At 47.7% G+C, this 16,340-nt stretch overlaps 1 protein-coding gene across 3 annotated transcripts in view; it reads left to right on the top strand.

The window, feature by feature from the left end:
• Window positions 1-16,340, top strand: part of ITPR1 (inositol 1,4,5-trisphosphate receptor, type 1) — a 321,128-nt gene that overhangs the window by 84,632 nt on the left and 220,156 nt on the right. For all 3 annotated transcript variants that reach the window (XM_006897081.1, XM_006897079.1, XM_006897080.1), the window contains exon 3: window positions 14,331-14,446. In XM_006897081.1, the coding sequence (XP_006897143.1) occupies window positions 14,331-14,446 (116 nt within the window). The remainder of the gene's footprint in view (window positions 1-14,330; window positions 14,447-16,340) is intronic.

Below are 16,340 nucleotides of genomic sequence, written 5' to 3'. Positions count from 1 at the left end.
TCAGTCGTCATCTCACTGTAGGTAGGTGGAGGGCAGCTGTCCTGAAGAAGAATGAGGGGAAAGGAGGAAGGTAGAGTACCCCATCCGAGAGGAGAGCACTGAGGTACAACTAAACATCGCACAGGGCAGCCCCACAGACAGCCCAGGGTGTCAACAGTGTCGCTGCGAGGAACTCTTGTGCGTGCGCTGAGATCTGCCTGGAGGCACTGGGCCCTTGAGCTCTGGAGTGAGTCAGTCTGAGTGGGAAGGTTTTACACCTTTCGGGTAGGTGTTCTGGGGGCGCAAGAAAAACTCGACAGTCATTACCTTGGGCATATATTTTGTCTTGGAAAAGCAGTTTGTTGGTGAGCTGTATTTATCAGGATAAAGACACAAATTTAAAGGAAACACAAGTCCTGAAATAAGAAAGCGGCTTTTTTTCATTCTCGAGGCTGTCTGTGTCTTTGCATGGCTCACATGGTTTCATTGGTTCCTTTTTTGTTGGTGGAAGGAATCTTTTTGGAAGGGACCTGTTTGCTGAGGGAGTACGTACTATGTAGAAATGGCAAAATAGGAGGGGAGACAGCGGAACGTCCACAGTTCGGGGTCTGGCGGGGAGTCCTGAGACACTTAAGGCGGGGCTGCTTTGGTGTGGGGCGGGACTGAAAGGGGCTGCAAGCCGTGGGACCACTTCCTCTCTCGGTCCTTGGTGCCCACTCGCTTTCTGGATGCTCCGTGCATTTGCCTGCTCACTGCTCACCTGACAGTGGTCACCACGCAGTGAAGGCACTAGACTGGGCATGAGGCCCAGCAGCGATGCTCACCAGGTGTGGGGCAGGGGGAGGGCAGCTGCTCAGCTTTTTTTGCTAATCCTACTTGTATCATTTCCTAGTTGTGATAACACAGTCCCACAAAGCAGGTGACTTTAATGAACAGATTCCTTTTTCATAATACTGGAGCCTAGTGCAAAGCAGGGCATCGTCCGTGTCTGTTCCTCCTGCAGGGCTTAGCCCTCGCTTCTGGTGGCTGCAACAGTCCTGTGCTTCAGAGATGGAGTCTCATGTCTGCGGGGGCCTGTGCGAGGGTTCCCTCCTCCATCAGGTGGCTGTCCAGTCCTGCGGCTCACGGGTGGGTCCTCCGTGGAATCATGGGGTGTAACAAGAGGCTGGAAACTTCGCCGGAAGGTGGATCTGACTGAAGACTGACATGCTGGTTAGGATGTGGCAGGCTCCTCTGGTTCTCATGTGTAGTGCATTATCTACCCTTGCCTACTGGTTCATTCCACAGGTCCTGCAAAATCCAATTTAGGAGGCATTCTTTGACCACCCTGGCCATCTCATGGGGTTAGGAATCCTCTGTCCCAAACTCCTTGACCTGACTCATCAGCTGTCTCCCAAGGACATTCAGAGACCAGTTTTTACTGGTGCTGGGCTTAAGCAGTATTTGATTAATCAAGATCTGTTGAATGAATGGAATGTACCGTTATTTTACAGGAAACATCCTTGTTTCTTTGTATAAGGAGTTTTTCTTTCATACTGGAGTTTCTATACCATCTGAATGTCTATGGAACATTGACCAGTCGAGCAGTTTGTACACATGTGGTCAGTGACATTGATTACACCAGCTCTTTTGTACACACATGGTCAGTGACACTGATCACACCAGCAGTTTGTACACACGTAGTCAGTGGCACTGATCAGTCTTCATGTTGCCCACCCATCATTGCTGTTCTTTTCTAGGCTTTTCCACTGGCATTAAACATAAGCGTGGTGGCTCTCCAGAATACCTCTGCTTTCCCCCATTGTCGTGTGGCCCCTGGGCTGTAGAGTCGAGTCCACGTCATGGCTGCCCTGTGGGTGCAGAGTGGAACCGAGTGGTGAGCTGTGTAGTGTGTTCTTCCAGCAGTCTGTGTGGAGAGAGTGGCCAGCCCTTTCATCCGTGGTCGTCCTGTATGGGGAGGGTTTAGAGCTGACAACCTCTCATCGCACCCCCCCCCCGTTCTTGTCTCATAATCTGTGGTTTCTATTTGCTTTTCTCACATAAGATCCTATCTGAATGCCCTTTGTAGACTTGACCTCAGAGGTTCTCATGTGACGTGACTTTTGAAGTGGCCGGGCCATGCTAAGGACATCTCACTTCCCTTAAATCCGAGAAGCAGTCAGAAAGTAGCATTCTACCAGGGAGCTTTGGACGCTAAGTTCAGGGGAGTTGAGGGCTCACGGGTCCCACGCACAGCCAGGCCCTCTTGTTTAGGTGAACTTCTGTCTCTGCACTCCTTATCGGTGAAGTTCATTTATTCCATTCTCTTCACTGTAGAATATTTTTCAAGAATATGTTTCTAAGGGAGATATGCAGATAAAGTCAGATTAAACATGTAATAATTATTTCTTTATGTTTCTAATTAAAATTTAAGAAAAAACATCGTGATTCTCAACTCTCTCAATACTTGCATTACTTTTGTAAATATTTAATGAGTGGAAATACATTTCTTTTTTTTTAATTTTTTTGGAAATACCTTTCATAGGTGGGTTTTAGAATGTTTTTGCTGAAAGTTTTAAGCATATGCCAAGGTAGAATAACGGCATAATGGCCCTCATCACCGCCTTTGAGATGAGGCTGTGGCTGAGCCTGTCTCCCGAGTGTTCATTAGCTAGTGGTCGCCGATTACAGATTAGGTTCAGAGCCTGGCAGTGTTGTAAGCTGTTTGGTGAATCAGGGGATGGGGCGGAGAAGCCTCAGCTCACTCAGTCCCTCTGGTCACACAGTGGGGGCCAGAGATAGCTCCTTACCCTCAATGTCCCCTGAGTGCACAGCTGGGCCAGGGACAGCTACTTGCCCTCGGTGCCCCCCTGAGTGACGCAGACCATCAAGGTCACGTAAGAGCCAGTAATGTAATTGATCTCTCCATCTCCCTCTTCTCCATCACAGACCAGAGAACCCCAACTGGAGCCCTTGACAAAACAAGAGCGTTTTTCTAGAGATGGAAATCAGACATGCTTTTAACCCTTCATGTGACTGATGAATCATCTTTCTTATGAAAAACAGTATTTAATGTTCATCTTTTATTGAAGGATAGAGATATGTATACACGCGCGCGCTGTCTCTCTCTCTCTCTCTCTCTCTCGTTGAGTTGCATGGCTCATGACGGCCTCTCATGTTTGAGGGAGGGACTATAGGTTTTCAGTGGCTGCAATCCTATGAAGTGCTCCTGGTGGTGCAGAAGTGAAGCGCTTAGCTGCTGACGATCATGGGGCAGTCTGTTTCTGAAACTTTGGCCTTGGACATGCAGGGCGGAGGGTGGCTCTTCTCAGTCCTCCAGGAACTGACTTGACAGCAGTGTTGCAGGGCCGAGTGGAACTTCGTGTGCTTTGATTACTCCTCACTGTTTGCCCATCCAGGGACACAGAGAGCAGAACGTGGCAGTGTGCGCCCTTCAGTGACGACCTGTGCACACACAGCTGCCTGCCTCACTCCTGCCCAGCCTGAAATCGAGGCCTTGTCCGCTCCCCAGAGAGCACTGCTTCCCCGAGAATCCCCTCCCCGTGCCAGCAAAGGCCCCTTGTCCCACAGTGTGTTAGTTTTGTCTGTTTCTGAATTTCACATAAATTCTGTGTAAATGGATTCTTTCTCTCTAAAATCTAGCTTATTTCAGGTACATTTGCACTCCACCCGCTGTGGGCGCCTGGCACCAGCTGTGTGTGGATCAGTCATGGCTCCTGATTGCAAACTAATAAGCCAAAAGAGGGTAGATGTTGGAAGACTAACAGGTGGCGTGCAGGGGATCAGAGAGAAGCTGGGAGACCAGGCTCAGAAAACGGGCAGAGTCAGAAGGGAGCTGGCCAACGGCCAACTGCATGCTGAGGATGTCTTTGGACAGGAAGTGACCCCACTCCTCTTGCTGTGAGGGCAGCTTCCACAGGACGTCTTTAACCAATCCTGGGTCTCGGCAGGTTCTCCGGGTGCAGAGGTCCAGGTAGGAGAAGCCTCTGGCAGGAAGTCTGGCCCTGTCTTCCTCAGAGGGAAGGAACCTTGCCTTCCTAGTTAATCTATTCTGGTGTCTGCAGAGTTAAAGCTGGTCTCCTCACTAAGCCTTGTACTTCGGTGAATAAGCATCTCCTTGGTCCTGAGTGGGTCACAAGGGAGGTGTTTGCCAACCTTTTCAGTTACTGAGCACGTTTGTGAACTCTGACCCTGCGGACTTGGAAGGTGGTAGAAGGCCAGGATTGTGGCCTTGGTGTTATCAGCTTCAGTTATAGAAAAGCATCTGGTCTCCTGAAATGGGCAGATAACCTCTTTGTCCTTTGACTCCTAATCACAACATCTATGCCTTTACAGACAGGGAGTGGAAGATATATTTGGCTGTCACAATTGGGAAATGTCGCTGAACTTCAAAAGTCTCCAGTAATGGCATGGGAAATAGGATTAGCACTCAACAGACATACGGGTGTGCCTAGCTTCCTCTTCTGGTGAACTGGAGGTCATCACTGTTCACAGGCTTTCCTTGCAAACAGGAGGACGTTGTCTTTGTGTCAACGGCCATTTATCCTTCTCCTGCCTTCAGTATCCATTCTGTGACTCGGTGAGACTCAGTGAATTAGGAAGTGATTGATGCCTCTGAATTGTAGTATTGACTTCCCTGGACTGCGCAAACAACAACTATTCTGTTCTAGCAGCGAATCTGTCTCGGGAGCTCTGGTGGCCCTAATGGCAGGAAGCTGTGCTGCAGTCTCAAAGGTGCGCTTTTTGAGGCCACCAGATGCTCCGCTGGAGAAGGACGGGCAGTCTTCTCGTGTGCCACTCGGATCTGATTCGAGGGTAACAAGAAGAGGAAAAAAATTACAATAAAGAGGGGAAAACAATCTGTCTTGGATTGAGTGCAGCCAGAGCTCTCCTTAGAGGCCGATGCCGAGCCTTTGTGTCGCCTCTTTCCCAGAACACGCATTCTCACCTCCTCTCCTCTGCACCGTCATTTCCGTGGACCGTGTGTCCCCTGGGGGAACGGCTGGATGGCAGCTTCCTGGAGTGGCCTTCCCGGGTCCAGGGCCAGCCTGTCCTCGAGGTGGCATCACCAGTGCAGCACAGTCCACTGCCACTGTGCTTCTCCGGGTCCTGACCCTGGGGCAGGCTGGGGTTGTGGAGGGATTCCTCTTTAAGACCAGGAGTGAGGGGGAAATTCTGGGAATAGTTATCATTACCATGCACATCCTTTGAAAAGTCAAATATAAAATACTGCCTAAGAAGAACTCTCCCCATACCTGTGTGCTTCCCACCAGTCAGGCGGCAGGCGTGCACAGTCCTTTTGACATTATCCTCCAGGATTTGCCCCCGCGCTTCTAGAGGCTGGAGGCGAGTCTGTTCCGTGTACGGCCTTTCCACTTCCTGTTTTTATGGATGATGTTTTTCTTTCTCCTGCTTATGTTTCTCCTTCGTCCTACTATTCATTTTTTCACATGTTTTGATGAAACTCACTCTCAGTTTTTCTATTTTTACGACTTCACACTTCACTGTTGGCCACAGGCACGGCGGATTTTAAGCGGCAGCTTTTGGAACGAGCCTCATTCCCTGTATGTGCCCGCTCCCTCACAGCGCTGGCTGAGCCTCTCCCTCTGAAAGCCCCAGTCCGCTTTCCACGTGGCAGCAGGATGGGATCAGCTGTCACTTGTGCTTCTCGCTGGCACCCTTCTCCCTGTCGTCTTGGCCTCAGTTCCAGCTTGGGATGATGGTGGGTCCTGCTTGGTGTCAGTGCGACACCTTCTCCCAAATCTGCTGTGACCCTGTTGACCAGGAGGAAGCCTGGGCCGGGGCAGCCTCTGTGCTGGTGAAATGACCTTTGAGAAGGTTTCCAGTACCATTTGATGGATTGCAGCTTTCAGGGTCTTCTAAAAAGAGCTACTCTGTGGGAAGGAAACATGAAACTGAACTTCATTCTCCTCTTTCACCTGATTGTTCATTTATCCAGTTTGAGAATTCTTTTCAGTCAGTATTTTAAAGAGACTTCTCACTGCACTTGAACTTGCTGTGAAAATTTGCTGTGGTAATACTGATGCTGCTTTGTAATGTAATACTTGTGTCCTTTGTCTTTTGATTGAGCCGTTTTTCTTTGCAAGAAACTTGGCTAGCCTCTGTGTCGCATTCTGAAATTATGCAGTGATGTGTATGGGTGGTTTTGGTTTTTCTTAACTTGTGCTGAAGTGTTAGTGGATTCTTTGGACCTAGAAGATCTGTTCCTCAAGTCCCCCAGGGAGCTCTGGAGGTCTAATGGTTAGGAAGTTGTGCTGTGAGCCCTGAGGTATGAGGTTCAAATTTATCACCTGTACCACAGGAGAAAGATGGACAATCTCCTCCCATGTCCTCACAGCCTCTGAAAACCTGCTGGAGGGTCAGTTGTGAGCCTCTTCCAACTTGACAGTAATAACGTTGACTACCCCCCAATTCCACCCCACCCCACACACTAATTGAGATTGGTTAACAGCTTTAGTTTGCTTGACTTCACAATCAACACTTTTGGTACCAGCAGCCAGGAAATAAAATGATGAATTGCATTGGGAAAGTCTGCAGTCAAAGACCTCTCCAAAATACTGAAGAGCAAGGATGTCAGTCTGGAGACAGTCGGTGATGCGTGATCCAGGCCGTGGTCTTTGCAGTTACTTGCTGTGCATCAGAGCTGGACAAGGACGAGGGATGATAGGAAGAGAATCGATGCCTTTGAGCTGTGGTGCTGGTGAAGAGTGTTGAATATACCAAGGACTTCCAGGAGCACAAACAGGTTCGTCCTAGAGAAACTGAAACCAGGAGACAAGGATTCTGAGGCTTCGTCTAACATACTTTGGACGTGTTGCAACGGGACCAGTCCTTGGAGAGAGATGTAATGCTTGGGAGGGTGGAGGGACAGTGAAAGAGAGGAAGCCCCTTGATAAGATGGATAGATTCAGTGACTGGGGTAATGTGGATAGGTGTGTCAGAGACAATAAGGTTATCACAGGATAGAGCAGGTTTCAGTGCTGTTGTACATAGGTGATTTGATGGCACATAACAACAATTCTAGGATATATTGTTTGAGGAGTCCTTTTTCTGAAATGCCTGTTAGATGTTGGCCTTGTAGGTTGATGTGTGTTTCTTCACTTCTCTTCCTTTATCTTTCCTCCCTGTTCCTCTTTTTTCTTGCTTTCCTCTCAACCCCTTTCCCGTCCCCCTCCCCCCACCTTTTTTTCCTTTGTCTTTACTTTCTGGAAAAATTTCACAACTTAGTTTCCAACATTTACTGAGTTTACAAGTGTTATTCATTATATTTCTAATGGCTCAAAATTTTTGTGTTGTCATTTTAAAAAATAATCTGTGTTGCTTTGCGGTTTAATTCCCAGCCCTGTATCTCCAAGGATGACCGTGGTGGTAGTTGTATGCTCTGTGCCATAGCTTCTCTCTCCTTGGAGTTACCGTTGTCTGCCTCGTTTCATCTGTCGTTTAGAATTTCCCTTGGTTGAAGGGAGCTTTGGTGTTATAGCCTGTTACCTATCAGACTGCTAACTGAAAGGTCAGTGGTTCAAATCTACCAACTGTTCTGAGGGAGGCAGAAGATTCAGTCTCTTTCCATCAAGCCTTGAGAATTGAATGAGGGGTTACTGTGAGTCACTGGGAGATGTCACTAAATAATGTCAGACTTTTGTTGTGTTTGATTAAGATTCAAGATTTCTGATCCAGTGATTGAAAACCTGTAGTGGGCATTGTGAAATGGTGCATTTCTTTCTCTCTAAAGTCAAACTACATTTCTCTTGGGAAACCTGGGATATAAAGTTCTTCTCTGGGGTTCTTGGGTCATTCTTTATTTTTCACAAGGCTCCGTTAGGGCAGGGGTCAGGAGTTTTCCTGTTAAAGACCAGGCATTAAGTATTGTAGACTTTGTGGGACAAAGGCAAAATGTAGATATTATATAATGAGAGAAAAATGAATGCCCACATTTTTTATTGTCCAAACTCAGAACTTTGTTTGAACACTGAAATTTGATTATCACTTAACTCTTATGTTATGAAATGCTATTTATGAAATATTTTTCCAACTATTTCAATAAAGATGATGTTTAGCTCTAGTCCACATAAAAATAAAAATTCTAGCAGAGTGAATGTGGCCTTGTGGCTGTCGTCTTTGTGCCCCTGTGCCAAGGGGTTGTTGTGGCATGGAGGCTGACCCTCGTCCAGCACCTGTCACTGCAGCTCTGTAACCCCCACGTCTTCACTGTATTTGACCCTCCCAACCCAGAGTCTCCTTGGTGCTTGGGTGTGAGAAGGTCAGTCCCCAGCAGAGGTGTAGATGGGAATGCTGGAGTGACTGGGGAATAGGGCTCCGTTCTCTGTCTGTTTTCAAGCATTCCCCCCCCTCCCCGTTACAGCTCCCCAGCCCACTCCTGCCACCCTGGACGCCACCTGGAGTCCTCATTCCAGAACCTTCCGCAGGCTCTGCAGGACCAATGCGCTTGTTTCTTCCTACAGAGACGTCACTTTCCTTTATCATTTGAATTGTGTTGCATCCTTCCATCTCACTCCATCCTCACTTATTGTCACTTGGAAACATGGACTTAGGTTTCATAGATAACAGGGGGTTGTTGTTTATTCCCTTCCGTGAATGTTTTAGGGGATGTAGGTGGAGTCGAGGAGGGTGGAGAAACAAAGAGAAAGGTCTTTGTTCTGCGCTGTGAAACTTGAATTCAAATGCAGGCTTTTGGGGCCTCTGGTTAGCATATCCATAGGTCTGGAGAGGTGCCAGGGCCACCCATGGACTGTGCTGTGTTTTTGCAACACTGGCTTCCTCGTAGGTCTCTCTGACTCTCATCCTCGCCCCTCGGACCCTCTTTGAGTAACTGTTGTGCGTTTCCAACCTGCTGACAGTCAACCTGCTACACACTTACTGTGGCTGTTTCACCGATGTCTCAAACGGTTCGACCACAGTGAAATCCAGTCTCTCTCCCTCGTCCCAAACTGACCTCACTCTAGCCTTTCCTGCTTGGTGGGTACCATCCTCAGTAGGAATGCCCCGCAGAGACGTGAGTCAGACAGGCTCCTTTTGGGCAGGTCTCCCACCGCTCATAGGATCTAGCTCAGGCGGGTCAGGAGGGCCTGCAGGTGCTGCACGCTGCTCCAGCTGCTTCTCCGGCCACCTCACTGGACACTCGCTCTTGCCGACGACCCTCCAGTGCCTTTTGCTACTTATTCCTTTAAAAGCTTTTATTCCCAGGCTTTGTTAAGTCCGTTAGGTTTTCACAAGTCCTTGTTCTTTACCTCTTTACTAAGATGTCTTTCCTGATGACCATGTACAGAATCCTGTCTCCCAGCCTCCGTCGTGCTGCTTCAGTCTGTAAAGCTTGTCTCCATGTACCTTTAACTTGCTATAATTAAACTTGCATTTTTGACTAGTTCATCTCAGTCACTAGGATTGTATTAATAAGTGTCTATGTCTTATTCTACAATCAGCACTCTTGGTAGCAGCAGCCAGGAAATCAAAAGACAAATTGTATTGGGAAAATCTGTTGTCAGGGACCTCTTGAGAGTGTGAAGAGCAACAATGTCAGTCTAGAGATTAAGGTGCATCTGATCCAGGCCATGGTCTTCGCAATTACTTGCTATGCCTCAGAGAGCTGGACAATGACTAGGGATGGTAGAAGAATTGATGCCTTTATGTCATGGTGCTGGAGTAAAGTATTAAATATTACACAGAAGACTGCTAGGAGAACAAATAGGTATGTCCTGGAGAGGGTGAAACCAGGCTGCTCCTTGGAGGCAAGGATTTTGAAGCTTTGTCTCATGTTCTTTGGGCATGTTGCAAGGAGGGACCAGTCCTTGGAGAGGGACGTTATGCTTGGAAGGGTGGAGGGACAGCACAAAGAAGGAATGCCCTGGATGAGTTGGACTGACTCGGTAACTGGGATAGTGAGGGTAGGTGCGTCAGAGACAGTGAGGTTGGCTCAGGATGAAGCCGGGTTCAGAGCTGTTGTACAAAGGATGGCTGTGAGTCACAAGCATCTTGATGGCACACCACCACCACCACCACCACAACATGTCTTGTTCAGTGTTGAATTTTTATCAGTTGTTACTCAATAGCTCCCCGCATACACGCATGTACCTGAAGGCTAGAGAGGTAGGTGCCTGAGGGACATTCCCTGCCTTGCTGGTAGAGGCCATGGGGTTTTCACATCTAGAAATGACTAACATCACCTGGTGGCATTGTGGCTTCCATGTTGTGTGAGACTGGAATCCCGTTCCTGGCATTTCACGTACCAGCAGATGCCCATGGTGGCACGCTTGGGCTGAGCTTCCACAAAATAAACAGGAAGGCCTGGTGACCTTCTTTCAAAAATTAGCCAATAAACCTTTATGGAACAGAACAGTGTCCCATACGGTGCTAGAAGATGAGCCTCCCGGATTATAAGGCGCAGGAAGTACACTGGCCGGGACAGTAGGCTGGAGGACACTGTCTTTATGACACGTGACTGGGGACGTTGGTGCCGAGCTGGACCGCATTGTGACTGTCCTGGAGTAGACTCACGGCAGCCGAGTAGATGGTGGTGAACAGTCCCAAAACACGAGTCAGTCATTTTGCGCTTCTGCTCTGTCACCAAGCCCGGGTAGTTACCAAAGCGTAAAGCGGAGGAGAGTCTCTGTCCTCACCCCCTTACATTTTGAATTTTTAAATTCTTGAGATGAGGATAGGGAGCTCTGGTGGCTTAGTGGCCCCAGTTTCTTTAGATGTTCTTTATGTTCGTTTATTTTCTTTTGACCTCTCCGTGCCAGAGTCCTCCCGCGACCTGCCGTCCTCTGCATTTTCCTGACTGCGCTGAAACCTGGACCTGAAGTCCCGGGTTGATCGTTAATTCATCTGCTGGGCAGTTGAAGGTTCTCTCAGTGCTGGAAGTTGGGGTCAAAGCAGACAGCTAGAACTTGACCTCTTCTGTCTGCTCCCTAGTTTTTGTAGCTGCTTAACCTTTAACCCAACTGCTCCTCTGTTCACTGAAATTCCACTTTGCCAGCCCAGTGTTGCATGTGCTGAAGATTAGAAGTATTCGAAAGAGATTTTTGGAAAGCTTAGTTAATTTTATTTCTACAAAGTCTGAATAACTCTTGTCACACAAGATATTCTTTCTGGCATTGGTTTGAAGTAGAGACCAAACATGTCTATGTGTGTGTGTGTCTGTACACTCACATGTTAATACTCACATATGTATCATATCTTTTTCTTCTGAATTTCCTGTATATTTTATTTCCACACTTAGCACAGACCCAGTGTGACCTTCAGTCACCCTGCTGTGCCGTCTGAACCCCGAAGGGCCCTACGGTGCCTCTGAATTGCAGACTTTTGGAAGGTTGCTTTAACATCACATTTGAATTGCTTTATTTCATTTTTTTTCCCTTTGAGTCTGTTGCTAAGCAACCTGGAGGCCTGGGCAAAACCAGCAAGGCTGAATTGGTCCTGGTAGCACGTTCATGTGTCATCGTGTTAGCAGCCCGTATGTTTACATAGGCAGTTGGTCGTAAATACACTCAGGCCAGTGCTGTGTGCCGTCGTGGCCAAGGAAAGTGGTTGAGGTGGCAGTGGTGGCACGGCTCTGCGTGGGGGCTGTGGTCTAACTCTCTGCTCTTCCTCTGGGTGGCCGTAAGCGATCTGCAGTCTCGAACGTGGGTGCAGCCGGTGGAGCCCTGACTTGGTTGTTGTGTGAACGTGTGTAGCTTGATGCTCTTCTCTGTGTGATTCCTCATGGGCATGGATCCGACTGGATGGCCTCCTACATCAGCCAAGCACAAAACTGGAAAAATACCCTCACATTCCATTAGGCCATCACCATATGAAGTATGTTTGAGGGAGAAAATTCAGCTCCTAGTGTCTGTGTTTTAAAATTGTTAACCCCATTTGGTCTACAAACAAAGTCATGTATTATTAATGCAAGTAATTTAAATGTTTTGAATGCTTTTTTCTATTTAAATTGTGAGGTAATCAAGGAAGTCACCCTGATCTAACCCAGCCATCTGTCCTGTCTCAAAGAGAGTCCACTTGATCTGGCCAACAGGCTGGTGGCGTGAGATTGTTCCGGGTGAGTGGACAGTTTACACCCTCGGGCCGGTGTGAAAGCACATCTCCCAGCAGGAGGTTGAGCTGCCCCTGATCTGTAAAGGTGAACACCCCGACCTGTGCCTGTCTTGCTGGGTGGAGGTAGCAGCGCGGCCTGGGAAACCACTGTCTTGCCCTTTGGTCTCTGAAGACCACAGTCTGTTTGATGGGTCTTAAGGTTCCTTGATAAAGATTGATATCACTGGTCTTGTACCACAAGGGTTTCTTTGAAGTAAAGGCAGTGGTTAAACATGCCACTGTTGCCCAAGAAAGGGCAATGGTTGGGGCCTACCTTGGAGACCTTGCAGGTTCTGCTCTGTCCTGTACAGACACAGGGAGTTGGAACAGCTTTGTGACACTCAACAAAAGCACATTTAGATCTGGTGGCCTAGTAGGTAAGACATTGTGCTGCCAGCCAAAGGCAGGAGGTTTGAATCCCCAGCTTCTATGAGGGAGAAGGATGGGCACTCTCCTTCTGTGTGATTTGTAGACTCGAAAATACTTGGTGAATCAACTGAGTCTGTTGCAAAATCACCTTAGTCAGTTGAGTTATTGCTAATGTAGGGAGTTCTGCTGGTGTAGTCTGTAGCAAGTAGTGCTGCTAAACCAAGTCTTAGAGTCTCTGGCAGATCTAAGCCAGCAACAGCCCTGCTGGAGAAAGGCGCACAGTCTCCTGCTGTTATAATTCAGAGCCTCCAAACCTGGTGCAGAGTCACCCGAGTGGGAACCGACTTGGGCAGTTAGTGGATGGATGAATGCTGGCTGATGGAAACATCGGGAATTAAGAGACAGCAGAAGCTGGGGAAAGTACCACTTTACAATGACCTAATCTTGAAAATTCCTGGAGAGTACTAACTTTTTGTGTTTTCAGTACATGCTGCAAACTCACTTATCCCAGCTATAAAATATAAAGCTAAGTTTGTGGATTGATTGTCTTTAAAAACCTGTAATGCCTTCTTGCCAGTGTGCTGATTTTCTGAATCTAAGTGTTGACTTAGAGTTTATTCATTTTACTCTATGAATGGTTATTATTTGAAAATGCAGTATGGAATAAAATGTTAAGGTTTTAGGCATATAAATTTAAAAATACATCCTAAGACAGTGATTTCTAAACTTTTAAGTTGGTCAATTCCATTTGAAAAAAAAAATCGGTGAGAGTCCTCTAAAATATGTAAGAATGTGTGTATTGAAAAGATGTGTATGTATTACTGTACTAGATTTTTAAAGCAAAAAATTGAAGTTAATTTAAAAAATTAATATTATTAGTAGTGTGTCCTGCAGGTGAGACGGCTTCTTACCTTCTTATAACATAAGGCTTGTAGGTAGCTAAAGGACAGCATTTTGGATGGCTTACTTGTTGGCCACTTAGTTCTGCATCTGACCTGTGTCTGCCTTGCTGGGTGGAGGTAGCAGCGCGGGCTGTGAAACCACTGTCTTGCCCTTTGGTCTCTGAAGACCACAGGCTGTCAGAAGATCCGAGGGCAGTGCCTGTTCCGCCACGCCTCTCCTGTGCCCTGGCTGCCATCATGGCTCTGCTCTGCAGTGTTTTCAGTTCTCAGTAGAAATCCTTTAAAGCCCCCTGTTCAGTTTGTATGGGTTGGTTTAAGCGATGTGAAATCATACACAAACCCATGTACAATCAGGTCTGCTTATAGGGAGACTCATTGTAAGGCATTGGGAGTGAGGGGACACCCCCACTTGGTGCTGGTCTGTCTTGGTCGGCTCGGGCTCTTGTGTCCTGAAGGTTCTAGAAAGGAGCCTCTTTAGTTCTTGTCTTTTCTTAAACTAAGCTTAATTTAAGGAAAGTGGAATTTTTATAAGAATATGCCTGTGTGTCTTGTGTGTGGTGCAGAATCCTTGTCTGTTGAAGAGGAGGACAGGTGTGGGGTAGGAGAGAGGAGGACAGGTATGGGGTAAGTTGAAGGGGAGAACAGATGAGGTATAGGTTGAAGAGGAGGACAGGTGCGGGGTAGGAAAAAAGACTACCCTCTTGGATCCAGGTCTGCTTTGTCTGTCTGTGTTAGTGAACTCTCACTACTGTCTGTAAACTATTTCCTCATCTGTAACCTCACCTGGTTACACTTGGTTACATCTCTCACCTGGAGATGAGAATTTACTTGAACAAGAGTCCTGGCAGAGGGCTTTGTAGCGTATTTGACACTCTCATGCCCTCGCATTTGTAAACCCTTGTAGGAATCTGAGAAGATTGTAGAAGCGAAGGCCTGCATCTCACGGTTGTGCTGTCCGCTCTTTCTGTCTAGACTGCCTCTTCAAGCTGTGTCCCATGAACCGCTACTCCGCCCAGAAGCAGTTTTGGAAGGCGGCGAAGCCAGGGGCCAACAGCACTACAGACGCGGTGCTGCTCAACAAACTGCATGTAGGTGTCTGCTGGGCTGTGTGTGTGTGTGTGTGTGTGTGTGTGTGTGTGTGTCTATCTCCCCAGTGGTGGGGGGAGGGAGGGACAGGGTCTGCTGAGTTGCCATGGGATAGGGGAGTGTGGGTTGGAGGGTTTGCAGGGTTGGGGGAATGTGAGGGAGAGGGTCTGCTGCATGCCCTAAGGGTTGGGGAGGTGGAAGGGAGGGTCTGCCAAGTGGCAGATGGGGGATAGGACGCGGAGGGGTAAGGGTCTGTTGAGTGGCCGTGGGGCATGGGAGGTGGGGGAAAGGGTCTGTTGAGTGTGGGGTGGGGTGATGGGAAGTGTGGGGGTGTCCGCGGAACCCACCGGGGTGCACTTGTAAAGGTGCTGCTTTCCTCGCCGGCCGTGCTTTTGAACACGCTGTATCAGCCGCACTGGTTGTTGGGTACTGTCAAGTCACCTCCGGCTCATGGCAACTCTGTGGGCAGCAGGCTGAAATCGTGGCCTGTCCTGTGCCTCCTCATCCTCTCTGCTTGGCTCAGACCTGTAGCTGCAGTCACGTGACAGTCTTCATTGAGCGTCTTCCTCTCTTTTGCTAACCAAGCACACTAGCTTCATTTTATTTTGCTTTTTAAGCACCTCAGCGCTGGGTGGCCCAGAGCAGTTATTGGGCTTGCTGCTAACCCAAAGGTTGATGGTTCAAGTCCACCCAGAGGTACCTCAGAGTAAAGGCCTGGTGATCTTCCTCTGTCATTGAGACCCTTGTGGAGCTCAGTTCTGTTCAGATGCGTGTGGTGTCACCATGAGCTGGAGTCGGTGCATTGGCAGCTGGACGGCATCTCTAGGAAATGCACGAATAAGCTCACTGCTGTCGATCCAGAACCAACTCATAGCCGACCCTCCGTCGGGCTTCCAAGACGGTAGATCTCCTCTTCTGTGATTGAAGATTACAGATGTGATTTCAGGTCTTGAAAGGCTCCTACTTAGAATTCACTTGGAACTGTACACACACACACACACACACACACACACCCCAAGTCTAAAAGGTCCCTTCCACTCCCTGCTGTCCCCAGGCGTCATTAAAATGTTCTAGTTTTGAGCAGCCACTTGCTTTTGGGGGCCACTGGCCAGTCTCTAGTGGTTTTTAGTTTTGCTTTTGCCAGCCACCGTGCAGCACCCCAATCAAAGGTCAGGTTATTTTCTGAATGCCATTTAAGGAATTAGTTGTCTAGACTACTGACTTTGGGAAGTAACAGAAATGCCACTTTGAAGGACAGTGACATCTAGTGGCTGCTTCCTGAGTGTGTGCATGCTCGTGGCTTCTGCAGGAGTAACTGGCACGTAACTTCCAAAAGTCCCTGGGCAGAAAGAGCTTCCCTGGGCTCCTTAAATGATTCAATATGTTCTGAAAGCCTTGACGACTGTTTCCTGGCTGCAGCTTACCTGGCACCTTGAACAGACACCTACATTGTTTTGGCTCTGAGAAAAATGGCTTTGCTTAAACCATAGCTTTTTCAAGTTTTGTAAAAGGAACCGGAGGAGTGACAAGTCCTTATTGTCTTTCAAGTCGGCTTTCTTTCAGAAGGCTAATTCAATATCGTATTATGTAACATGGAGCTTGTTGACCTTACATACATAGCCGGTTCCCACTGTTTAGTGACCTTTGGAGTAATTTAATAGAAGTTTCTCAAGTTCTGAAAGTAGCAGGTGAATGTGACACAGTTGACCTTAATGATATTTAGGGAGCGGCAGTAGGGAAGAGATAGAAGTGTGGAATATCTTTTCTCTGTGAGAAAGAAATCATTCAGTCCATTGCACAAGGAGAAAGGTATTTAAATTATTAAGCTTTTTTCTAATTTATTGTTGTTATTATTATTATTATTAATTTTAATGACATTTTGGATTTTCATTCATT

Source organism: Elephantulus edwardii, unplaced genomic scaffold (assembly GCF_000299155.1).
Source record: "Elephantulus edwardii isolate Elephantulus edwardi_28Jun2011 unplaced genomic scaffold, EleEdw1.0 scaffold00200, whole genome shotgun sequence".
Classification (NCBI taxonomy): Eukaryota; Metazoa; Chordata; class Mammalia; order Macroscelidea; family Macroscelididae; genus Elephantulus; species Elephantulus edwardii.
Note: the sequence above shows the minus strand (reverse complement) of the source record. Positions and strands in the feature narration are given on the sequence as shown.